General features: G+C 42.1%; 2 protein-coding genes across 2 annotated transcripts; one reads left to right on the top strand and one right to left on the bottom strand.

Moving 5' to 3' along the window:
• Nucleotides 1–13275: 13275 nt before the first annotated feature.
• Nucleotides 13276–13611, top strand: SARC_06311 (hypothetical protein; the record flags this gene model as incomplete). The annotated part of the gene is made up of 2 exons (XM_014299794.1): nucleotides 13276–13425; nucleotides 13498–13611. The coding sequence occupies 2 exons, from the start codon at nucleotides 13276–13278 to the stop codon at nucleotides 13609–13611; spliced, it is 264 nt and encodes an 87-aa protein (XP_014155269.1).
• Nucleotides 13612–22355: 8744 nt separating this feature from the next.
• SARC_06312 (hypothetical protein) lies at nucleotides 22356–23744 on the bottom strand (the record flags this gene model as incomplete). The annotated part of the gene is made up of 2 exons (XM_014299795.1): nucleotides 22356–22485; nucleotides 23572–23744. The coding sequence occupies 2 exons, from the start codon at nucleotides 23742–23744 to the stop codon at nucleotides 22356–22358; spliced, it is 303 nt and encodes a 100-aa protein (XP_014155270.1).
• Between the last annotated feature and the right edge of the window lie 394 nt (nucleotides 23745–24138).

Consider the following 24138-nt stretch of genomic DNA (forward strand, 5'->3'; position numbering starts at 1 on the left):
ATATATATATATATATATATATATATATATATATATATATATATATATATATATATATAGTGTGTGTGTGTGTGTGTGTGTGTGTGTGTGTGTGTGTGTGTGTGTATATATAGTATAGCAGTACATAATTATACATATGCCATTTAGTAATATATGTGCTTTTTTATGGATCTGTGGGGTGAGTGAGTGTTTTGAGATTTTCTTCTTCGTAAAGCTTTGTTCGCTTGAAACCACCTTCTTTTTCACGGGGCTTGCCTTGCTGCGATATCACTACCGGACCATGTCTTGCTATTTCCAGTTTTTGCTATTCTCCAACTACACCAATCCTCAATAGAGCTTGTTACTATCAGTGTTTCCTTCCTCGCTGGTACCCCTCCAATTTTACCAAAATATTTACCACTTGCTGATTTCAAAGTATACGCAACTTCGCCAAGAGGGTATTGAAATTTCTACCCGATTTTAGGTGAAGGGTTTTTCATTACATATAATGATAGAGCAATGTGCTGCCCTGCTACGTATGGCCAGTAATCAATTGGTTTGAGTGCGAAGGGACCAAACAATAGGTTTTGATCCAGCTCATCATGTACAATTGATTGCTGGTGCCATGTGGCGTGCTCGTGGATATGCTGGTAGTGGTTGTACGCTTTTTTTATGCCTTTTTAGTCTGTTAGGTCTTTGAGGTTGCACTTGTATTTTCGTACTGTTCATATAATGAATTGTGCATTATGTTGGAAAGTGAGCGGTAGATACTTCTTTTAAATGTTAATATATGTACTGGTGTTGTGAATGTAGATTGACCAGATGTGTATGTGTACACGTATGTTTTGCGTATTCGTGAGTAGAGCGACTACAGCCACTCCTGTTGATATAGCCAATGCAAAAAAAAAAATGAGCTAGGTGTGTTAGTGGCTAGTACACTTGATAATGCAGCTACAGTAGCGGAATTCTAGGAGGTACTGTTGATAAAATGATAAAACATGAGTGGTATGCGATTCGCGTCTGCTACTAAGAAAGTGACCAATATTACCGCATGGCATAATCAGGGCAACATTCATCGACAAATGTATCACACTTTCTGCTGTGTATATGTCAAACTAACTACTTACCATGATCAGGCACCCAATCATGTCACCAATAGCAACTTCATCGGCGCGAAACGAATGCGCATGAGTGTACCTTTTTCCTATACTAACATGTCTTTATCGATATATATACTGAACAGCTGTCTACTAAGTTTCTTTGTTTCTGCAAGAGACAACTTACCTTGGGTAGAGTTTGGTCTAGAATCGCGAGTAGTGATGGGATGCCTTTGTATCTACTGTTCCGTGAGTATACATTCCGATTCCTTAGCGTGAGATGTTGGAGATTTGACCGAGGAGCTCTTCGATTTGGGACGACTGAGATTTCAAGAATACCTTTGATCATTCGATGTGGCCTAGCATTAAATCAAAAGATGAGACATCGGTAGCTGGCTTGAGAAGTGGTTGAGCTACTTGCGGCGGTAAAGGTTAACAACGATTGGACCCGGTGGTTTGGGCTAGGTGTATGAATTAGAGGTATGATCCGGGTTAATGGGCACTAAGAACCAGTTGCGGACCAAGCGGAAAGGATCCCAATACACTGAGGGCGTTCATCAAAGGTGCCGCTGTTGTAGTGACTGGTATTGGAGTTTATTGGTGATTGGACGCGTAGCAACGCTGGGTGGTGCTGGGCAAATGTTCTCGTCTGCGCTAATGATGAGCTATACTGGAGCGTGGGGCGTCAGGATTTTTCCGTAGAGAAATAATCTTGATTTCAGTCGAAGTATTTGATTTAGTTTTCTTCGTAACCTTCGTTAGTCTGGTGCTGACTTCCTTCCGCACTGTGGTATTCGAATATTAACATATTCGTTCTATTTTATTAGAACTGGGAGTGAAATAGTGGGATAAATCCTATTCGTACACCACATATTCAATTTCAATTCGATCAGTGACGCACAGATTGGTTTACTCCCCACCATTCTACTCCACGTTCTTTTCATTGCACAACCCACTGGGTTGGACTATAAAAGGACGATAGACAGGCGACTGTCAATATCCATTTTTCCTTCTACCTGCTTTTAGCAAAAGCATTTGCTCGCCTATCAAATTCTGTCCTCCACTACCTTGTAGTGAAGAACAATTAATATAACCTTGGCCCGGACGCCGAATAAGTGCAGCGAAAGCAGGCTGCTCAGGAAGTTCCGTGTATTAGGCAAACTCAGCTGGCCCGAGTAAACCAGCAAGCCCAGCTAGCCGCCTAGCAGGCCTAGCAGAACCTCCATCTTCGAGAGATGGCTAGGTGTAAAGGTGCAGAAATAGAACAGCAAAGGTACACGGTTCCTGGCCAGGGTCGCGAAAGCAGAGATATCCGGAGTATCTCCATCAGACCATATTTACAAAACCGTAATGTATTCCTCCGTATCGGCCTCAAAGTAGAGTACAAGTAAATTTTAGTGACCTGCACAGCTTTGTGGTGTCAGGACAGCGTATGTTATATCAAAGTTCTCATCGACGCTCCCATACAGCCACCAAGATGGTATAGAGGACAGAAGGAACTAGTGTTTAAAGAGCTTGATAACATTTTAAATTGAGTTGTTTAATTATTTAGCCCAAGGGCTCAAACAGATCCATCTAGGATGCCTGTCTATCGAAGACCATGAAAAGGCATATTACGGTAATATACTGACTGTTATCGAGGACCTGGGACAGGTCGTAGAGCTGAAGCAACCCCGTATTCAAGAGGGGACGAAGTTTGTGGCCACAGTTGAAGCTCAGGTTTGCCTTCAACATTGCAACTCTTCCAATATTGCCAAGTACGTGCGCGCTAGCACGAAGCGTCAATCAGAACTGGCACTAATATAGAACCACGAGTAAGTCGCCTGCGTTCACTCCGCTCTATCTCAAGGTCTAAAGATTTTGTGATAGGAGAACTCTCACAATATGTATCCTTACCGTGCACATACACTACCTCCAACAGCAATGTAACAACTGTCTGATCAGTCATCGTCATGATCGCATCTCCACCAATCCTGTAATGTATACAGGATCAATCGTATGTACTGCAAAATGAAAACGTTCCGCAAAACGACGATCCAACATAGCCAGTCTATACCCGTATCATTATAAACGGATACTTCCAAATCCTTGCATACCGCGTGCGTAACCGACCCTAACCAACTATATCTAGTCAGGGACCCTTTGTAATCACAGCATTGACCTGCTTTGGGCATTCCGTACGCCAATGGCCAGTCTGGTTGCAGATGTGACATTTGGGCCCACTGAGATCTTGTGGCGTAAATTACAAGTAGCACAAGCTGGTGCAGCCGGGGAACGTTGTTCATACGCTCAATTTGGTGTGTATGAACGCTCTCTAGAGGGGTCATATGAGTGCTGCCGCCTTCTTGGGGAACTAGTGTGACGGGTTGTGGCCGACATTTGTGGTGTATGAGATAAGTATGTATTTTCACTCTACGCGGCCTGATGAGCCCGAGGTGGGTTATTATGCCCCCCATTCAAGTGATTTGCTTGTGCTGGTTTTCAAGTGATTCGTTTGTGCTGGTTTTCAAGTGATTCGCTTGTGCTGGTTAGCCCAGGTATATGGGTTGGTTTAGCAGGACGTGCTTTCATGCATTTTACGGCCATTAACGCACACGAGGCTATCCCTTGCTTATCGATCTTATTAGCGAGAACCTCCAGCATGAGTCCTGTGTGTGCAATAGTGACAACCATGTGCATACAGTATTGCAATATCTTCAAGCGGCGACTCAACGCCACTAACTCTTAATTATACACCTGACACAAAGGTTCAGGCACTGCCGGATTACTGATCACGCTCAATAACATCATGTGCTCAACATTGCCCTTCTGATTTGACAAAAGCTTAAGATCAGCACACACATGCGCCCATGTAATCGACTGCGACGGGCCTAACTGTCTGTGCGGTACTACCCCCACCTCAGCCAGCGCATCAAACATCGGTGTCGGCCCTACCGAAACCACCGGCGATAGCTAATAGGCCTCAATCACCTCAACTGGGTAATAGTGCATAAACTACACATCATACACATACTTACGCTTTGCCCTTCTTCGAAGTTCCCAATCCCCAAGCCCCACGCGACCGACAACGGAAATCCTCATGCACAACATCAGAACGACGATCCACGAACACCTACTTGTGATGAGAATCACTATAAACAAAAGGGCCACCTAAAGGCATATCGTGTGCCGGATGAGAACCACCGGTTCGTATCAGCCTGCGACAGACCAATGTGTCCCTGACCCACTGGTGAATGCAAACGTCCCCGGACAGCATGTATATCGACCTCATATAGCTCTTGATTATTCCGGACTCCAGTGAGCAATCGTGTGCCATTCAGCCGCTCAACCCAACCAATGCCCTGCAATGCAGCCCTTAAATGGCCCTCATCATCAGCCGACACCGTTACCGAAAGCTAAGCAGCTTCCTCAATCTCCTGGTTCAATATATAAATGACAGCCTTTATACCAATTTTAGAAGCTTCATTCAACACTATATTTCTTCCGAATATTGTAAGTATTATCCTCCTTGAGTAAAACGCCGAGCGTAATCAAATCGAATATACACGCCTTACGGAACAAATATCGAGACAGGCCATACGTGTGCATAACAAACCGTTCAACATCCGTAATCGTAGACGTTGTAGGCAAACTAGTACGTACATCTAATTGAAGCTCTGGCGTAAGATAGGACAACAACAAATCCCCCTGGGCATGATACCTAGACACCAACAATATCACCCCATCCTTGTGCGGTGCTCTCTTCCGGTACGCCGGACTGTTCTTAAACTGGATCCATTTTCATGCAACGGGAATTCTAGGTCGAACTGCTGCCCCTTGTATTGCCACTAAGGCCCAGGATCCCCCTCCTTATCCGCCTGAACCATCATACTAGATACAATCAGCACTCGCAATCGAAATATATATATATATAAAACTATTTTATGGTAAATACCATAGTAAGTAACCGATATCTGGGTCTACGTCCTCTCGCTTACTTGTAGTGGTGGCTAGCTTTTATTACTTTGTAATTAAGCAACTGTCTCGAGATACGTAGTTTCCAGAGCCCTAGTTATCAAAGACAGCCACACATCCTATGTTTCTCACTAATACATTCCTCCTCAACCACTATTCTACTATAAATATCCAACCCCCAACCCATGCAGGTGGTTGCGTCTAGACCCAATGTCCTTGTCCGGTTCTGTTCCTTCGAGACAGGGCCCAACCGGATGTATAGACATCCGACTAAGGTCCTACTACAGCAAGATGTGAAGAAGGAGATCCTCCAAGCAATCAGCTATGGTGTACGGCCAACTTGGGGGCCGAAGGGATCTCCTCCTCCATCGAAAACAAAACAGTGAATAAACTCACCCGAAGACACAGAGTCAACGACTCGGACAGAATTTGAACGGATACGTACGAACGGTGTAATCGGACGATGCGACGAATTACACGAATCATGGAACCAGAACCTTATCTGTTCTACTCAGCTTTCACGACTCCAAAATCAGACGTGATTCGAGCTCGTCTGATTTTGAATCCAAAAGGCATCAACACTAACGCAAAAAAAAAATATGATATTCGGAGCAGAGGGGCATCTGTGGACATCAGGGACGGCTTCTGTACAATAGCTGTGGCCGATCCCAAGCTATGCCAATTCAGGAATGATACCGTATATTTTCTGGCTCTGGAGACGGGAGCCTACTTTTTTTCTAACTTGATTAAATAAAATGAATTTAGTGATAAAAGTTCAACGGACGAAAGGAATCCGCATAATTTTCTATATCGACGATTTGCTTCTATTGGGCCGATCGAAGCGGATAATTCTACGTCATCACCGTCAAATTATACATCTATTCTACATTCTAGAACTGGATTTGCGAAAGGAAATGGCCATTGGATCCATACAGAAAGCAAACTTCAACAGGTAGAAAAAGAATACAAACTAAATAATATTGATATATTGACCCACAAATATGCAGTTTAATCATAATATATATATAAATGAATAGGTAAGTGTTCTTTGTGCAAACTACACATGCTGGCTGCATGATGTACGATGTTTGATATAGGAGAAATGACAAATTTGCACATGGACAATATATGCAAGTCATTAAATGTAGATTCAATTTTACGGGTTCGTTTTCTATTCACTAATACCGATTTTTATTTCCTACACACCTTTTTATCAAACAACCTTTGTAAGTAAATTTCTGGACTTGTTAATGTGTATTCACATAGCCTCCTAAATTCACAGGCTGTAATATAGTTACTTTTCAAGTAAACTTAACATCTTATCGAAAATGTACAAGGCTCGAAATCTGATTTGATATATATATATATATTCCCAATACATATTCAAATAGCAAGAATTGCGAGTTTCTTTAATATATGCTTACTTATGAATCTAAGGGTATCAGAGACCACCACGAACATGAAGAGAAAAACATTGATATCATAGAGAGCCGGAAAGAAAAGCTCGTGTACAAGGCTCGAAATCTGATTTGATATATATATATATTCCCAATACATATTCAAATAGCAAGAATTGCGAGTTTCTTTAATAAATGCTTACTTATGAATCTAAGGGTATCAGAGACCACCACGAACATGAAGAGAAAAACATTAATATCATAGAGAGCCGGAAAGAAAAACTCGCCAATCATTTATTGGTGCAGGCTCGTCGGGGACACGATGCAGTCTTCACTGATTCAGAAATGTATGTAATTGGTAGTACCCCTTGTTTAGTTTTCATGTTTAGCACCAAATAATTTGAATATATCTAAGAATTGATGTTCTGATCTTTCTTTCCTCGCCTGAGTTTGCCGGTATGAAAATTAAACCGTTTCCGTGTTGTTTTTGTGTATAACCTGACTTTTTTATATTACTTTTATATACAACCGATATCTCTCACAAAATGAATTGAGACAAAGTGACTTTCATGGTTTAGCTTGCCTTGTCACAGATATTGCTTCATATGATTTATTGTTGATGATTCGACACGTAAACAGTCGGCCAATTTGCCAATGTGATATAACAAGGAAACTAGTGCAAGTATGGTCTTCTAATGAATCATATATATTATTGTAAAATTGGTGGTACGATTGCCGACAAACCTTTACACGCTATGTATTTGAGGAAAACCAGTGCAGACAGGGAATATACAGTCAGACAAATGAAAATAACGACAACAACAATAACTATGCTACAATGCGTGTTAAACAGGTTTGAGAAAAAAATTGATTGTCACTAGACAACATTCATATTTATCTATAATATTAAATCCAGTAAGGTATTTGATTAATTCATGATTACCCAACCAATAATTAGCAGTGAACTGCCAAGGAAAAAGCAACATCGCGTAAAAAATATCAGGCCGGAATACATGCATCGGGTGCACCAATGAGAGAGAAACTGTACGCAAACCGCACTGCACGGACGCTAACTAAACGAAGTAATGAACTTGGCAAGTCTAAAGTATTTCAAAATTGTATCCGTATCGATCTACGTTGAGAAAGAGAGCACCGCCTTTTGTAATAAGCAGTGGGAACATCATACAAGCAGAAAAGAAGCGAAAGGAGATGATCAACGTAGATACCAATGTAGCGACAAGCGCTCCATCAGATTCGAAGACGTTTTATATCGGCGACTGGATCTTGCAGGAAGGCAATATATTAGAATGATATGAACCGAAGGAATGGATCAAAAGCTCGCGTATACTTAGGGCTTTCTACCATTCGTCGCAAATACTGATCCTCTTAAGCTTTTCTCATATGTGATGCTGATGCATATAGAATATGGATGGGAAACTTGCATAAGTATCATAAGGCTGATAGCTTGCGACTCAGGGTCTCGCACAGGTTTCTGAAACGACCTCGATATTGATCCGTGGAATTGCAGGAACGCACATTGGAACAAAATGATTGTCAAACTGGACAAAACATTCTTACAGTTACTATTTTAGATGATAAAGAATTTTTCAAATATGTAATACGATAGAAAGAATATTATCTCACATACGCCAAACTGTACTAGGCGGATGAACAATTCAGATCTATAGTACGATAGTTTATATATTATCTCAACGAGCAGGCGGACGATAGTTTTAGCGATGGAGTTTAAATTTGTACCTATGCTATCTCGTGTACGATTTGGAGACGTTGTGTTCGCACGATAATGTCACAAGTGTCGAAAATCACAACAGAATTCGAAAATGGTCTCGTACGTTCCTGCAAACGAGTATCAGAGACCACGTAGGCTACGCACCATTCAATATGTTTGAATGAATTAGCATATGTTAATATCAATTGTTTATAAGAAGGCAACATTACCCCTACCTTATTAATTTTGTTCATATTCGAATCATATTACTATCGTAAATTTATACAACAACATACGGAATAATTTATGAACGATAATTACAACTATGTCCCTGCAAAATCATAAAATAAAAACCACCAAATGTGATATTTATTTAACGTATATATCAAAGGAGCTGCTATGTGATAGTCAATTGCGTTTGTGGGGAGTTTATCGGGTTAGTGCTCAAGTATGAGGCTTAACTCAGATAGTGTGTGGCACTGAAAACACGGCAAGTTGTAGGACCTGTGAATCCTGTGCGGTTTCCGGCGTGTTACATGGCGCCCAAGGCTAATATGTTTCAATCATGAGTGATGTATGGCACCCATATAACTATGAGTGGTGTATATTTAGCGCCCATCATTATTTCATCTCGCTATGGGTGGTCCATGACATCCAAAGTTGAAAATGTAATTCAGTCAGAGTGGTGCTGGGGTCGAACAACCAATATTGCGTGCAAGCAACACTTGCAAAAGCGCAACGTAAGTCAGAAATGACACAAAGTGTGCTTCTGTGTATTAACATGTGTCCCAGGATATACGTGGTAATATATACACTGTGTGCATATAAGATCATAGAATATGAGAACTGAAATTCGTGCCTGAATTTTGTACCATAGATTTCTTATAAAAGCTGAAGTACCTTGGTATCTAGTGTCGTATAAAACACGCTTGTATCAGTCAAACTATATGTAAGCGTGGTGTCTGTATGAACATTAGTTTTCTAAATTCGTACACGAATTTTGTAATAATGGATACACTGCAATACTGATATTTGCAGAGCGAGTATGATATACAAGTACAAAAAGTTGTAGTGTACATGTTCCTCATATGTCGTACTAGCATATTTTAACACGCCAACTGTACGATGTACTTTTCTTCCTTTCTTATGTTTTATGATTGTCTGATCAGATAGATGATAAGTTCCCAACTTTGCATATTGTAGCATTTAGAACCCAGATAATCAAAAAGCCAATCCAAATCTTAAAATCCAGAATCACCAAATATTGAGTTTTGGAATAAGGATTCAAATATTCTTGATTTTGGAGTCATCCGAAATACTAGCCGTAGAACCCGTAAGCTATATCGGGACTCCGTGTGTGAGAGAAAGACTCAAGTAGAACCCTGAGTCTATTAGTAAACACATATAAAGACTCGGTTCGGTTCTCTCAGACTAGGGACTTTCCTAGATGAGATAATCACATTTGGGAGGAGTTCTATTGTATCCTTTGGCTCGTACCTTTCAGCTACTCTTCATACTCTTCATTTTTTATAATATCCGTATAGATAAGTTAACAGGCTCAGTTACACAACCAGTCATCACAACAGACAACGAGGGTTGAAGATAGAAGCTTAGCGAATAAAATAATTTGGAAAAGAACTTTATTCGTATATAAGCAATTTTTTAGTAGAAGACTAAGCACGCAGGAAGGACTGAGGCTCAAGAATTAATCACAAGGGTTTCACAAGTGGATCAGACAATAACTCCGGGGAATACATTACTCCCGTGCTGGACGTGAAAGAGAACTCCAGTGCAAAAGAGGACGACCTAGAAGGTTAAGAAGAATCCAAGGAATAACCGAGACGAATTCCTTAAAAGTAATTCTGTGATTCAGTGTGATTTATATCTCAAGCTGTCAAGTTGCGTAATTCATCAATGTTGAGGGGTCAAAAATTTAGAAAATTGTCAATCAACAGAGGTTGAGGTAGAAAAGGGCACCCAAGTATCCAACAACAATAGACAGCAGATAGCGAGGGCACGAGGTGTGCTATCTCGTAGAAGAATCCAAGAACCTAGAACAAACAACAATGTTAGCTTGGTTAATAATTTGTTTAACACAAGACGTGAAGAGCAAAATAGTGGACGAACTTTAGCCTAGGAATAAGGCTTGGATTCCAAGCATTCAAGAATCTTTAACACATATAGTGCACACAAAAGATATACTTAAGTGAAATATCCACGCAGGACACACCAAACATTAGTCTACAAGAACGCGGCAACAAGGTATACAAGAGATGAGAAGTCTAGGGATCCAAATTGCAAGTAGACACGGTCAGACAAGAGAGGTAGCAATCAACTACCAGTCAGTGACTACAATAGGTAATCATAGCAGACAAGGAACTAGCAGTAATGCTTTTCATATCACATAAACTTGAGGTAAGGAATATAAGACAAACATATTATCACGAAGAGTCCCACAAAGGTGAGCATCTATTGCTGGGTCAAGCAAGAGTTCAGCTGAAATCGATTTAACAAACACGAAAGTAATATACGAATCATCAAACAAGATCTCGAGAACAATTTAGTTCTCACAAAGCATACCTGAACCTGTAAGAGGGCAATCCCGTACAAGCAGACCAAGTGCGCAAAGGGCTTAAACCGATCAATGGAAAGGAAGTCAGCCAAATAATAAAAGGTTAGAGATATGTAGTTCGATGCATGCAAGAACATTTGAATTGAGTACATGTAAGTTCAGCTGAAATCGCTTCAACGAACACAAAAGTACTGCACGAATCATCAAACAAGATCTCGCAATTTAGTTTTCACAAAGAGACACACACCTAAACCTGTAAGAGGGCAATCCCGTACAAGCAGATCAAGTGCGCAAAGGGCTTTAAACGATCAATGGAAAGAAAGTCAGCCAAATAATAAAGGGTTAGAGATATGTAGTTCGATGCATGCAAGAACATTTGAATTGAGTATAGGCAGGTAAGACTAAAATGAGTATACACAAGATTCCAAACACAAGTATCATAACATACACCTTAAGAACACGTACGATCTATTTGAGTGCATACACTATACAATATATATGCGTATAATAATACATGGGACAGGAATAGAAGCAAGATCTAATTGACTAGCCATATTACATAAAAGGGGGTCCATAGCAATTAGCAGTAGCCCACACACATACAAATCACAAGGTAACAAAAGGCAAGGGGTCTTACCAAGAAAACCACATACACATCTGCTAATCTCAAACGAGAAGTTATAATAATTACACACAACAAGCCCGATCGAATACGCAAAGCACTTAAAATAAGATCAAGAATGGTATATGCAGGGTTTTCCAACACACATGCGCAAGTAGTCAAATAAGTTAGAAAACTCTAAAGCAGCCAATGAACAATCGTCCACACAAAAAGGTTACATGAGATTAGAAGCAAAGAATCTACTCAAAGCCAAGAAAGATCACACCATTGAGATTACAGGACACACGTGAACAGCCCTACAGGTAATGAGATCCAAGTGACAAATAAACACTGTGAATATATACCCATATGACCAGAAAGCACACGACTAGCATAGTATACAGAGACAGAGTCTGAATAGTGATGGTCACAAGACAAAGACAGAATAAGAATAAACACCTGCAAGTACAACACTCAACTCAATTTAAAAACAGTGAAGTTCGGTACAGGACCAAACATCTCAGGTGATATCAACATCAGAGAGAGACGAGATATAAGACTGAACATCCCAGGTGACATCGCCACCACAGTAGTTCGGTACAGGACCGAACATCACTGGTGACGTCAAGAAACCCGAACTTCCTCGGTGACGTCAAGAAGACCGAACTTCATAGGTGACGTCACTAGGACCGAACATCTTGCTAAAACTACACCTGACAAAATAAGCACAAGTAAAGTCACACTTGACGAAATAAGCTGAACCAAGAAACACCATTCACACCTCCACAATCAAAGGAAGGAGAACAACAAGTTAATGTACAACACAGAACGGTAAACACTTCCCACGGAAGTACAGCAAAGCGTGACCACAACAAAAGTAAGTGAAATAATTTATTTTTTATTTGTTTTCATACAAGTTAATAGCAAAGACAATGGGGATGAAGCGCCTATTCACAGTTAATATATCCCGAGTCTTTACTATTAACCTGCAATACTTATACACCCAATCAATCACCTCAAGATGCCAACAGCAACCAGAGCAGGCGTGTATGAAGGTGAAGGGGGAGGCACTAGCGCAGATGGTGCGGGTGACAGCCCAGTAGGAGGACAAATCCAGGCAGTGGCTCAAGCCAATCAACACCTGCTGGGGTGCCCATACAGTCATCAGCCATGCGTCTATAAATAGGCAAGAGCATTTGTCAAGGCAACTTTGTCCTGGCTAGTAGGTTTGAAAATAAATTAGAACAAACAGTACCAGTAAACACCGCGAGTCTACACAAGATAGAGTAGGCATTCATGACCAGCAACCAGAACGTCGCATGCCATTGGTAGATGCGGAATTCAGAAAGGGATACGATCAAGCTATCAATGACTGCGGTGACGATGAGGAGGATGAAGTAATTGAAATCAATCAGTACATCAGCGAGTTAGAGCTCATGCCTTCACGCTTCGGTGATAGGGTTAATGAACCTGCATTATCGAAACTGCTAATGACCTCAAATTTTTTTTTTTGAAGTTACCAAGAGATATTCAGAAACACATATCACAAAGTAATACAAGGATCCTGAGCAATTCAAAAAAACTGTTTTTGACAGACTCAGACACCGTCCGGTAGGCTATCTGTTAGATAAATTTCTCAATGACTCGGAGAACAAGGCACTGTGTAGCGTAGTGGTACGCACAGAGCGATTGCATAGAACGGTGCAAGAGTTAGGGGAGCTTTATCGAAACACGGACAAAGAGCCCATACACACGCAAATCCCCAAGGTAGTGAAATACCAGGCCCTCATGTAATATGTACACAGCAAGGAAAAGTGGACGCAATCATCAAAGCAGACAAACTGCCTGATGGAAGTGACGGGCACTTATCAGATATGAAACATACTGTGTTCCATTCTCTTACTGAAGCAACCATGAGAGCAGCAGCCAAGGTATAGGCAGACCCTATGTACAGAGAGCGCAAGAGATATAATTCTCACGCGGCCACGCACAGCCAGCCTCAGAATGCCACCACCAATACAATCAGACGTCACAAACCAGACAATGGCGCACCGAAACAAACCAAACCAATAAGACAACCCCAAGAGAAGAAAGGGGTGAGAATATGTGCATGTCCTTATTGTAATGTGTCACCAACCCCACATTGTTTTAGTCAATGTCCCATGAAGGTATCAAATCAGAACAAGAAGGTGGAGGAGCATGTCCAGAACGATATGCAAGTAGCTAGACTATCCATTACATCCGGGAAGGTGGAAGAGACAACAGATAGCGATGAGTCCTAAAACAACTGGTGGGCGGAAGCAAACATGATTGACCTGGCTGACAGGCTAAATGTAAATAGAGACGAAGAAACGTTGTTAATAAATACAAATGATATAAATTAACAACCTTATCCTTACTTCTCGCACCACGAGACCAAAGATTACACATTGACATACAAATCAATGGCAACACATACAACGCCCTGGTAGACCCGGAGCACAACGCTCATGTATGGACAAAAGTATAGTAACTGAGAGCTAAATCTATCAGTCAGAGAACAGCCGGGTTACATACAACTAGCACAAACAGATGCTAGGATACAAAAAACAGGCCCAACCCAAGTATGTGACATTAGCTATGGAAGCAGAAAAACCTCTCAGTGTTTTGGAGTTTTGTACCTACCAGACAAGAAGGCACCAATACTTCTAGGTATGGACATACTTCCATACATAGGTATATACATAGCAGGATAAAAACAATTGACCTATTACAACAGATGCGAAATGGGAATCACTACTTTACTTACTTCCCCAGAGTATGAACAAGAAGGTTTCAGAGAGTCACTTGCAGACCTCTTAGATAACAACGCGAACACACCTCCTGACGTACATTGCAACCTATCAGGCTCTACAGTCACAGTACCTGCAAATAAAATTAATGTCAGTCAAATGAGGCTGCCAAAGTCACTTTGTACCGCACAAGTATATACCGCAAATAGATGAAAACGTGAAGAGGTGGCTTACAGGTGATCACATATACAAACGAACTACACCAACAACGGTGAACTACCTTTGTTATTAAAGGGTGCACATGACCAAATAAATGTCTTCAAGAAAGTCAGAACATGTTACCAGGCTCTACAGTCACAGTACCTGCAAACAAAATTAATGTCAGTCAAATGAGGCTGCCAAAGTCAACTTTGTTCTGCACAAGTATATCCCGCAAATGGATGAAAACGTGAAGAGGTAGCTTACAGGTGGTCACATATACAAACGAACTACACCAACAATGGTGAACTACCTTTGTTATTAAAGGGTGCACATGACCAAATATATGTCTTCAAGAAAGTCATAATATGTTACCAGGCTCTACAGCCACAGTACCTGCAAACAAAATTCATGTCAGACAAATGAGGCTGCCAAAGTCAACTTTGTACAGCACAAGTATATCCCGCAAACGGATGAACACATGAAGAGGTGGCTTACAGGTGGTCACATATACAAACGAACTACACCAACAACGGTGAACTTACCACTGTTATCAAAGAGTGCACATGACCAAATATATGTTCTCAAGAAAGTAAGAACATGTTTAAACTTATGTGAGATCAAATACCAATATGAACAACATGAATGCGTGCTACCAAAAATAAAGGAAGTACTACACAACCTACAAGGAACACGATACTTCTCAAAGATAGATCTCACGGGTGGGTTTCACTATTTCTTAGTAGACGAAGCAAGCCAACACCTCTTCACGTTATCTTGGAGAGGAGCGCAATACTCATTCAAGTCAGCGCCATTTGGCCTACACTCACTCACTGTACAATTTCAGATAGTCATTGCAAACTTGTTCATAGATATCGAATGAGTGCAAGTGTATGTAGATGACATAGTCATTGCAAGTCTTACAGAAGAAAACACCGCAAGACATTTCGTGGAGTAATCAAACGGTTGAATGGAGCAAATTTCCGACTCGATCACAACAAGTGTGTCTTCGAGGTCAAAGTGGTCAACACTCTAGGTGTGAAAGTCACCACACAAGGATTCAAAGCGGATCCTGAAAAAACCACAGAAAAGAATGATGAACTGGCCACTACCCAGAACGAAACGAGATCTGCACCAAGCGGTGGAACTCGCGAACTATATGCGCGACCATGTCGCCAACTTTGCCCACACAAATAAACAATTGCGGAACATAATGAAAGGAAAAATAAACAAGAACATATCCATATTATAGACACCGAAACTCAAAAAGAAATTGGAAGAATTCGAAGAAGCCATCGCATGTTCAGCGACACTAGCTTACCTTGTTGATAGGGTACCGTTCCAAATTATGAACGATGCTAGTGACTTCGGCATATGAGGATGTTTATTTCAAGTCATCGATGGAGTCAGAAGAGCTATTCTCTCCAAAAGCTTGAACCCAGCCCAACAAAGCTATGGCACAAACACGAAAGAGCTACTAGAACTGGTATACAACCTGGAACATTTCTCTGAGTACATCAATGGAAAGAACATAACGTTGTGGACAGATCATAAATCGCTCACGCAAATGAACAATCAACAGACGTTACACCCAATGCTAGCCAAATGCATTCCCCCACCACTTCTCCATCATACATGTCCCAGGGAAGGACGACCAGATGGCAAATATGTTGTTGCGTCTACGCGAAGACACATTAATACTAAAAGTCCGAAGCATTACAAGACGCGAACAAAACAACACACAGCAGCCAAAAGTATACCACCTTGGAAAGAAACATGCCCATAACCATATCAGCTATAGCCTGGATGGTACACCCCAGATTCTACAAAGAAGCTTAAAGACGGTTTGGGAAATTCACAGTAGATTTGATTGTATCAGCACACAATGCACACACAGATAAATACTATACCAAAGAACAGAATGTGCCCTACAGAGTGGGCACAGGAAAAGAATGCATGGGCGAACCCACCATGGGAACTCATACCTGATGTCCTTGACAAAGTCATTGAAGAGGCAACCAGCATCACGATATTTGTACCATACTACCCCTGATGCAACGTGGTTTCCAAAATTCTTGTCTTTACTAGTAGAATACCCGATGCTAGTGGGAAACACAAATAATACGTTCCTTAAAGAAGGTACGAAAGCATGTGGCAAGACCCCATGGCGTGTCACATTGGTCGCAAAGATAGGAGTGAAACCTCCACACGTTGACTCAACGCAGGAACAACCTGTCATACACATTTCAGCACCACAAACAGTTAACTCTGGAGATGCATCACCTGAAACAGAATACGAGACACGTGTCAACATTATCGAACAATACCACAACCTGGGATATTATACCGCTGAGAAAATGGTCAACATGTTGCAAGCTGATACATGGACGTGATTGGCCACAAATCCAACAAGAAGAATGCGTACTATGTTTCAAAAATGATACACAAAAAGGAATTCCATCCCTTTCAATCAATCCCAGCCACATTTCCATGCGACAGAGTCCAAGTGAATACTATTGGGCCACTACTGGACTCAACAGAGGACACACATATGTGTTAGTATGGTTATATGTGCACTCATCATATGTTATACTCAAACTAATGGTGGACAAATCAGCGACTATTGTAGCACGTACGCTGGCACCAACCATGTGTGAGCATGGGTTCCACTGAATATGCTATTGACATATTTTCAAAAGTCGTTTAACAAGCGCCGACACAACACCTGTTCTCTCGCCCGTACCAACCTAAAGTCTTAGGTGCGAACGAGTGATCACATAGAGACCACATGCCACTGTTACAGAATTTCGTTGAACAAAACCCAGGTAACTGGTGTTTACGACTTCCCTTTGTACATTTGGGCCACAATCTGTGCACCTCAAGAAGATATAAGTCACCGAGATTTAATGTGTACTTCGGTCGCAGACGGAATCAATTCTAGGACTACAACACACCAGTGACCGCACCCAGTATAACAGCATCATGGGAAGAGTAACTGAAGAGTCTAGAAAAAGGCAATCAGGCCACAACTAGATTCTAATACTGCGCAATATCAAGAGAAGATGCGCGAAGCATATGACCAAAAATACCAAAAGAAGTATATACACTTCCAGGAAGGGGACATTGTCATGGTCCGCTATCAAGGTTAAATGAACAAGATGACAGCACTATATGATGTACAATACAAAATAGTATGCAGGGAGGACAACAGGTATTTTGTCTGTGACCTTGGTGGGACTGAAGCCACCGAATATCCTAACTCGGTCAGTGATGAGCCGGAAGCATTTACTTCCAACAATCACGTACAACCAACCGAGGAGACTCAGTTCTCCTCGATAGATACTATGAGTACCTATTGCATGGGACAGATGGGGAGCGTACCTGGACGCATGAATCAGACATCGCAGATGCTGATGTTCATACATTATACTGTGAACGCACTCGACGCACACGAAGGCGATCATGGCTTTCACTGTAGAGTATGGAGAGTAGCTGAAAGGTACGAGACAATTGGATACAATAGACCTCTTCTCAAGTACGGTTATATCAGCTAGGAAAAGTCCCTAGTCTGAGAGAACCGAGCTGAGTCTTTATTTGTGTTTTCACTAGACTCAGGGGCTACTTGAGTGTTTTCTCACACGCGGGAGTCCCGGTATATCTGACCGGTTCTACCAATAATATTTCTGATGACTCTAATATCAGAAATATTCCAATCCTAATTCCAAAACTCAGTATTTGATTATTCTGGGTTTTGGGATTTGGATTGGCTTTTTTATAATCTGGTCCCTAGATGCTACAGCCCCCAAACCTTGTGCTTCTTAGCCTGCGTAGGAGTAGAAAGTGACATCTTACAGTACTAGATTATCTAGAGGTTGGTGTTTATATACAGGAAAAAACTTGTCCCTTAGGGGGCATAAGATGAAAAACCTGCCACCATTATCTATTACATATTACCGATTATTTAAATTTATACTATAGCAGGAATCCTCTACCTCGCTCATCGGAGTCAGTCTTGATCGGTGCTCTCGGTTGATTTCAACTTGGCTTAGGAAAACGTATCTCAATGGTGGCTCTCAGCCGAGTCTCTGGTCCTAGTCCTTCTGGTGTGTGGGGGGAGCATGCTTCTAGGCGAGAAAAATGGGAGTGTCCTGTGGTATCAGTGACGTGCTTAGGTCCCCCGCCTCGTGCGTTGTCTGTGCCTCGCTGATCTTTCAGCAGTTCTCGTTGTCGCTGGCTTCTTTGGCCTTGACTGCCTTCTTTTACGTCTTCGACGTTAACGGTTTGTTGTTATGACATCAGCATCTGCGATGTCTGATTCATGCGTCCAGGTACGCTCATCATCTGTCCATTGCAGTAGTTACTCCAGGGATCCATCACCTCGGATGGACGGCCTGTCGTCGACTATCGACAAGAACTGAGTCTCTTCGGTTGGTTGTACGTGATTGTTGGAAGTGAATGCTTCCGGAGCACTGGCCCTTTTTATGAGGCCAAGTAGCTCATCACTGATCGAGTCAGGATGTTCGGGGACTTTAGTCCTATCAAGGCTACAAACAAAATACCCGTTGCCCTCCTTGCATACTATTTTGTAGGGTCCGCCATTTGGTGCTGTTAACTTGTTCATTTCACCTTGATAGCGGACCCTGACAAGGTCCCCTTCCTGGAAGTTCACATACATCTGTTGGTATTTTCGATAGTATGCTGCTCGCATCTTCTCTTGATACTGTGCAACATTGCTCTTTAGTTGTGGCCTAACGGCTGCTTCTGGATTTTGCAGTCGCTCTTCCCAAGATACTGTTGTACTGGGTGCGGTCACTGGCTCATTGTAGTCAGTAAGTTGATTTTGTCTGCGACCAAAGTATACATTAAAGCGTGGAGACTTGTGTCTTCTGGATGTACGCAGATTATGGCCCATCTGTACGAATGGAAGTCGTGAACACCAGTTACCTGGATTCTGTTCAACGAACTTCTGTAACAGTGGCATGAGGTCTCTATAAGATCGTTCGTTCGCGTCTAAGACTTTAGGTTGATACGGCCGAGAGACTAAGTGTTGCATTGGCGCTTGTTCAACAACTTTCGAGAGTATGCTGATAACATATTCCGTGCCTTGATCCGTTTGTATGATTTGTGGGAATCCATGTTCACACATAATTGGTACCAGTGTGCGTGCTATAGTAGCCGCGGATTTGTTCATCACTGGACGTAAAATGACGTATGATGAGTATACGTCAAGGTATACTATCACGTATGTGTGTCCTCTATTGGAATCCAATAGAGACCCTATGGTGTCCACTTGGACTCTGTCGCTTGGATATGCGACTGTAATTGATTGTAAGGGGTGAAATCCCTTCTTGTGTATTTTATTTTTGAGACATGGTATACATCCGTCAATGAACTTGTGTACATGGTGTTGGATGTCAGCCCAGTGATGTCCATCTGTTTGCAACTTGTGTACTGTCTCCTCTAATGTCCCAAGTTGTGGTATTGCTCAATGATGTTGACATGTGTCTCATATTCTAATGCCTGGGGTGCGTCTCCAGTGTGAACTGGTTCTGACGCTGCAACGTGTATGGCGGGTTGTTCCCGCGTTGAATCGAAGTATGGAGACTTAGCTCATATCTTTGCGACTAATGTGACACCCCATGGGGTCTTGCCGCAAGCTTTCTTGCCCTCTGTGAGGAACGTGTTGTTAAATTTTTCCACTAGCATCGGGTCTTCTGCTAGTAAAGACAAAAAATTTGGAACCCACGAGGCATTGGGGTAGTATGGTACACATATCGTGATGCTAGTTGTCACTTCAATGACTTTGTCAAGGACATTAGGTATGAGTCCCCATGATGGATTCGCCCATACATTAACTTCTTGCGACCATTTTTGTTTTAGCGCATTCTGTTCTTTGGTGTAGTATTTATCTGTGTGCGCATTGTGTGCTGATGCAAACAGATCTACTGTGAACTTCCCAGACCCTCGTTCCGCTTATTGGTAGAATCTGGGATGTAACATATAGTCTATAGCCGAGATGGTTATGGGCATGTTCGTTTCCAAGGTGGTGTACTCTTGGCTATTATGTGTTGCCTCATTCGCATGTTGTAATACTTTTGACTCTTTGTTACTAAAAGTATCTTCATGTAGACGTGACAACATATCTGCCATCTGGTTGTCCTTGCCTGAGACATGTATGATGGAGAAGTGGTGGTGGAACGTTTTTGTTATCCACTTGGCTAGCATTGGGTGTAACGTCTGTTGACTGTGCATTTGCGTGAGCGCTTTGTGATCTGTCCACAGTGTTATGTCCCCCCCCTTTGATATATTCGGAGAAATGTTCCAGGCTATATACCAGTGCTAGTAGCTCTTTGGTATTTGTGCCATAGCGTTGTTGTGCTGGATTCAAGCCTTCTGAGAAGTAGAGAATGTCTCTTCTGACTCCATCAATGACTTGGAATAAACGCCCTCCTATGCCATAGTCACTAGCATCGTTCATAATTTTGAACGGTACCCCATCAACAGGGTATGCTAGCGTCGCTGAACAAGCAATGGCTTCTTTGAGTTCTTCCCACTTCTTGATTAGTTTCGGTGTCCATAACATGGATGTGTTCTGGTTCATTTTTTCTTTCATTAGGTTCCGAAAGTGTTTCGTTGTGTGGGCAAAGTTGGGGACATGGTCTCGCATGTAATTTGCTAGTCCCACTGTTTTGTGCAGATCTCTTTTTGTTCTGGGTAGTGGCCAGTCCATCATTCTTTTCTGTTTCTCAGGGTTTGCTTTGAGGTCCTGTGTGGTGACTTTCACCTCAAGAATGTTGACCACTTTGACCGCAGAGGCACACTTGTTGTGATTGAGTCGGAAGTTCGTGCTGTTTAGTCGTTTGATTACTTCGCGAACTGTCTTGCGGTGTTCTTCTTCTGTAAAACTCGCAATGACTATGTCATCTACATACACTTGCACTCCTTTGATATCTATGAGCAGATTTGCCATGACTCTCAGGAATTGTGATGTGAGTGAGTGTAGTCCAAACGGCGCCGACTTGAACGAGTATTGCGCTCCTCTCCACGAGAACGTGAAGAAGTGTTGGCTTGCTTCGTCTACTAGGAAGTGGCGAAACCCGCCTGTGAGATCGAGCTTTGAAAAAAACTGCGCCCCTTGTTGGTTGCGTAACACTTCCTTTATTTTTGGTAGCACAAACGTGTCTTGTTCATATTGGTAATTGATCTCACGTAAGTCTAGACAGGTCCTGACCTTTTTTGAGTAGACCTGTTTAGTCATGTTCACCTGTTGATAACAACGGTAGGTTCACCGTTGTTGGCTTGTCGCGTTTGTATATATGGCCATCGTGAAGCCATCGTTGCACATTCTCATCTGTTTGTGGAATGTATTTGTGCGGAACAAAGTTGACTTTAGCGTGCCTCATTTGTCTGAATTTGATTTAATTTGCAGGTACTGTGACTGTAGAGCCTGGTAGGTTGCAGTGAACGTCAGGAGGTGTATTCGCGTTGGTGTCCAGGAGGTCTGTAAGTGACTCTCTGAAACCTTCTTGTTCATACTCTGGGTCCTCTTCATGTGGTGTGAGGAGCGATTCCCATTTTGCATCTGTTGGTATTAGTGGATTGATTAAACCCGCTATATACATACCTATGTATGGTAGAATATCCATACCTAGAAGTATTGGTGTTTTCTTTTCAGGCAAGTCCAATACTTCAAAACACTGAGAGGTCTTTCTGCCTCCGTAGGTAATGTCGCAAACTTCTGTTGATCCAGTGCGTTGTATTCTTGCATCTGTTGGTGCTAGTTGTATGTAACCCAGTTGCGCTCTGACAGAAAGATATAGTTCTGATCCTACAGTTTTGTCCATACATGAGCGTTGTGCGCCAGAGTCTACTAGTGCATTGTATGTGTTACCATTAATTTGTATGTCAATATATAACCGTTGGTCTCGTGGTGCAGGAAGTAACGATAAAGGTTGATAATTTATATCATTTGCATTTATTAACAACGTTTCTTCATATGTAAATCCATTGAGTCTGTCAGCCAGGTCAATCATGTTTGCTTCCCCCCGCCAGTGATTTCAGTGTTCATCACCTTCAGTGATGTCGTCCACCTTGCCAGATGTGATAGACAGTCTTGCTATCTGCACATCTTTCTTGGCTTGTTGCGCAGCCTTCTTAGCTTGATTTGCTTTCTTCTCAAGACATTCGCTGTACCGATGTGGGAATGGCGATTCATGACAGTAGGGGCATGCACGCTCTTCACATGCTCATTTCTTTTTCTGTGTCTGGCCCCCTTGCTTGTGCTGGTTGTGCGTACCACTGTCTGTCCTGTGACGTTTGTTAGCGTTCATAGAGTTATCCTCCACCTGCGTGTTCGCCTGCGTATTGTTGCGTTTATTTGCATTGTTTGCAGCTCGCGTCTGATCCCTCAACATACGCTCAGCTTGTGTCACTGACGCTATTCGTATGTGTGTCTTAGTCATATTATGAAGCTTGGCATGTTCGATGTCAGACAAGTGTCCCTCACTTCCATCAGGTTACTTGTCTCCTTTGATTAGGATGTCCACTACTGATTGTAGTCCATGGTACTTCAGTGCTAAGTATTTTTGTACTTTGAGGGTTTGGAAGTGTATGGGTTCCTTGTCTGAGTTGCGATAACAAGCTCGGTGCGCACTTCAACATTCATCTTCTTATTCTGTATGTCATTGATAAACTTATCCAATAGATAGTCTACTGGGTGCGATCTGAGTCGATCAATAATGATTCTATTGAACTGCTCAGGATCAGTGAAGTGCCTGGTTGTTTGTGTCTCAGAGTCTCTTATGATATTGAGAACTGCTTTGGTTTCTCCGTTGCGTCAGTGGAGTCTAATAGTCTTCTCACTAGTGCTGGATACTGACACAATGGCATTGACGTTGCTAAGAATAGATCACTACATTGTGTAGTGAACTCTATGATATCCTCACAATTCTCTAATCTATAGAAACTTTCCTTCGGCATTTTAGGAAACTCTGAAGTTTTGAGTAATTTCTTAAGAGAGGGTTCATTTATCTGGTCGCCTAACCGGGAACGCATGAGCTCTAGCTCACTAATGCACAGACTGATTTGAATAAGCTTGTCTTCCTCATCATCACCGCAATCGTTGATCGCTAGATCGTATCGTCGTCTGAGCTCCGCATCCACTAGTGGCATGCGACGCTCTGGCTGTTGGTCATGTATGCCAACCATTATCTTATGTAGAGTCCGTATGGCCACCGGTGCAGTTTGTTCCAATTTGGATACAAACCGACTCACCAAAACAAAGTAGCCTTGACAGATGTTCTTGTTGCGATGGGTACCCCCGCTGGTGTGGGCTGGCCCGAGCTACTGCCTGGGCTTGCCTCCCCCATTGGGCTGGCTCCCACGTCACCCGTGCCTTCACTACCCTCCCCTCCATCGTATACACTTGTTCTGGTTGCTGTTGGCATTTTCAGAAGTCTGTGCGTATATGTGGGTGGTCGTGAATTATTAATGAAGACTAAGGTTACCTTGTGCGAAAGTGCGCGCTTCACCCCCCGTCTTTAGTAATAATACTTATAAAATAAAAAATTGTATTTGTTTTACTTACTGTTATAGTGTTGTCGATTCGCTGCACTTCCGCTGGAAGTGTTTACCGTGTTGTATGGCCCGGTAGCTTGTTGATTGATTCCCTGTATTTATGAGGGAGAAAAACTGTGTTTAATAATCAAGCTTATTCCGTCATGTGTGACGTCACTTGTTCTTATTCCGTCACGTGAGATTTATTGTCACTAATTTTATTCCGTCATGTGAGAATTATTTTCTCATGTGATTTTAATGAGATGTTCGGTCCTAGTGACGTCA

This window comes from Sphaeroforma arctica, assembly GCF_001186125.1.
Source record: "Sphaeroforma arctica JP610 unplaced genomic scaffold supercont1.444, whole genome shotgun sequence".
Lineage (NCBI taxonomy): Eukaryota > Ichthyosporea > Ichthyophonida > Sphaeroforma > Sphaeroforma arctica.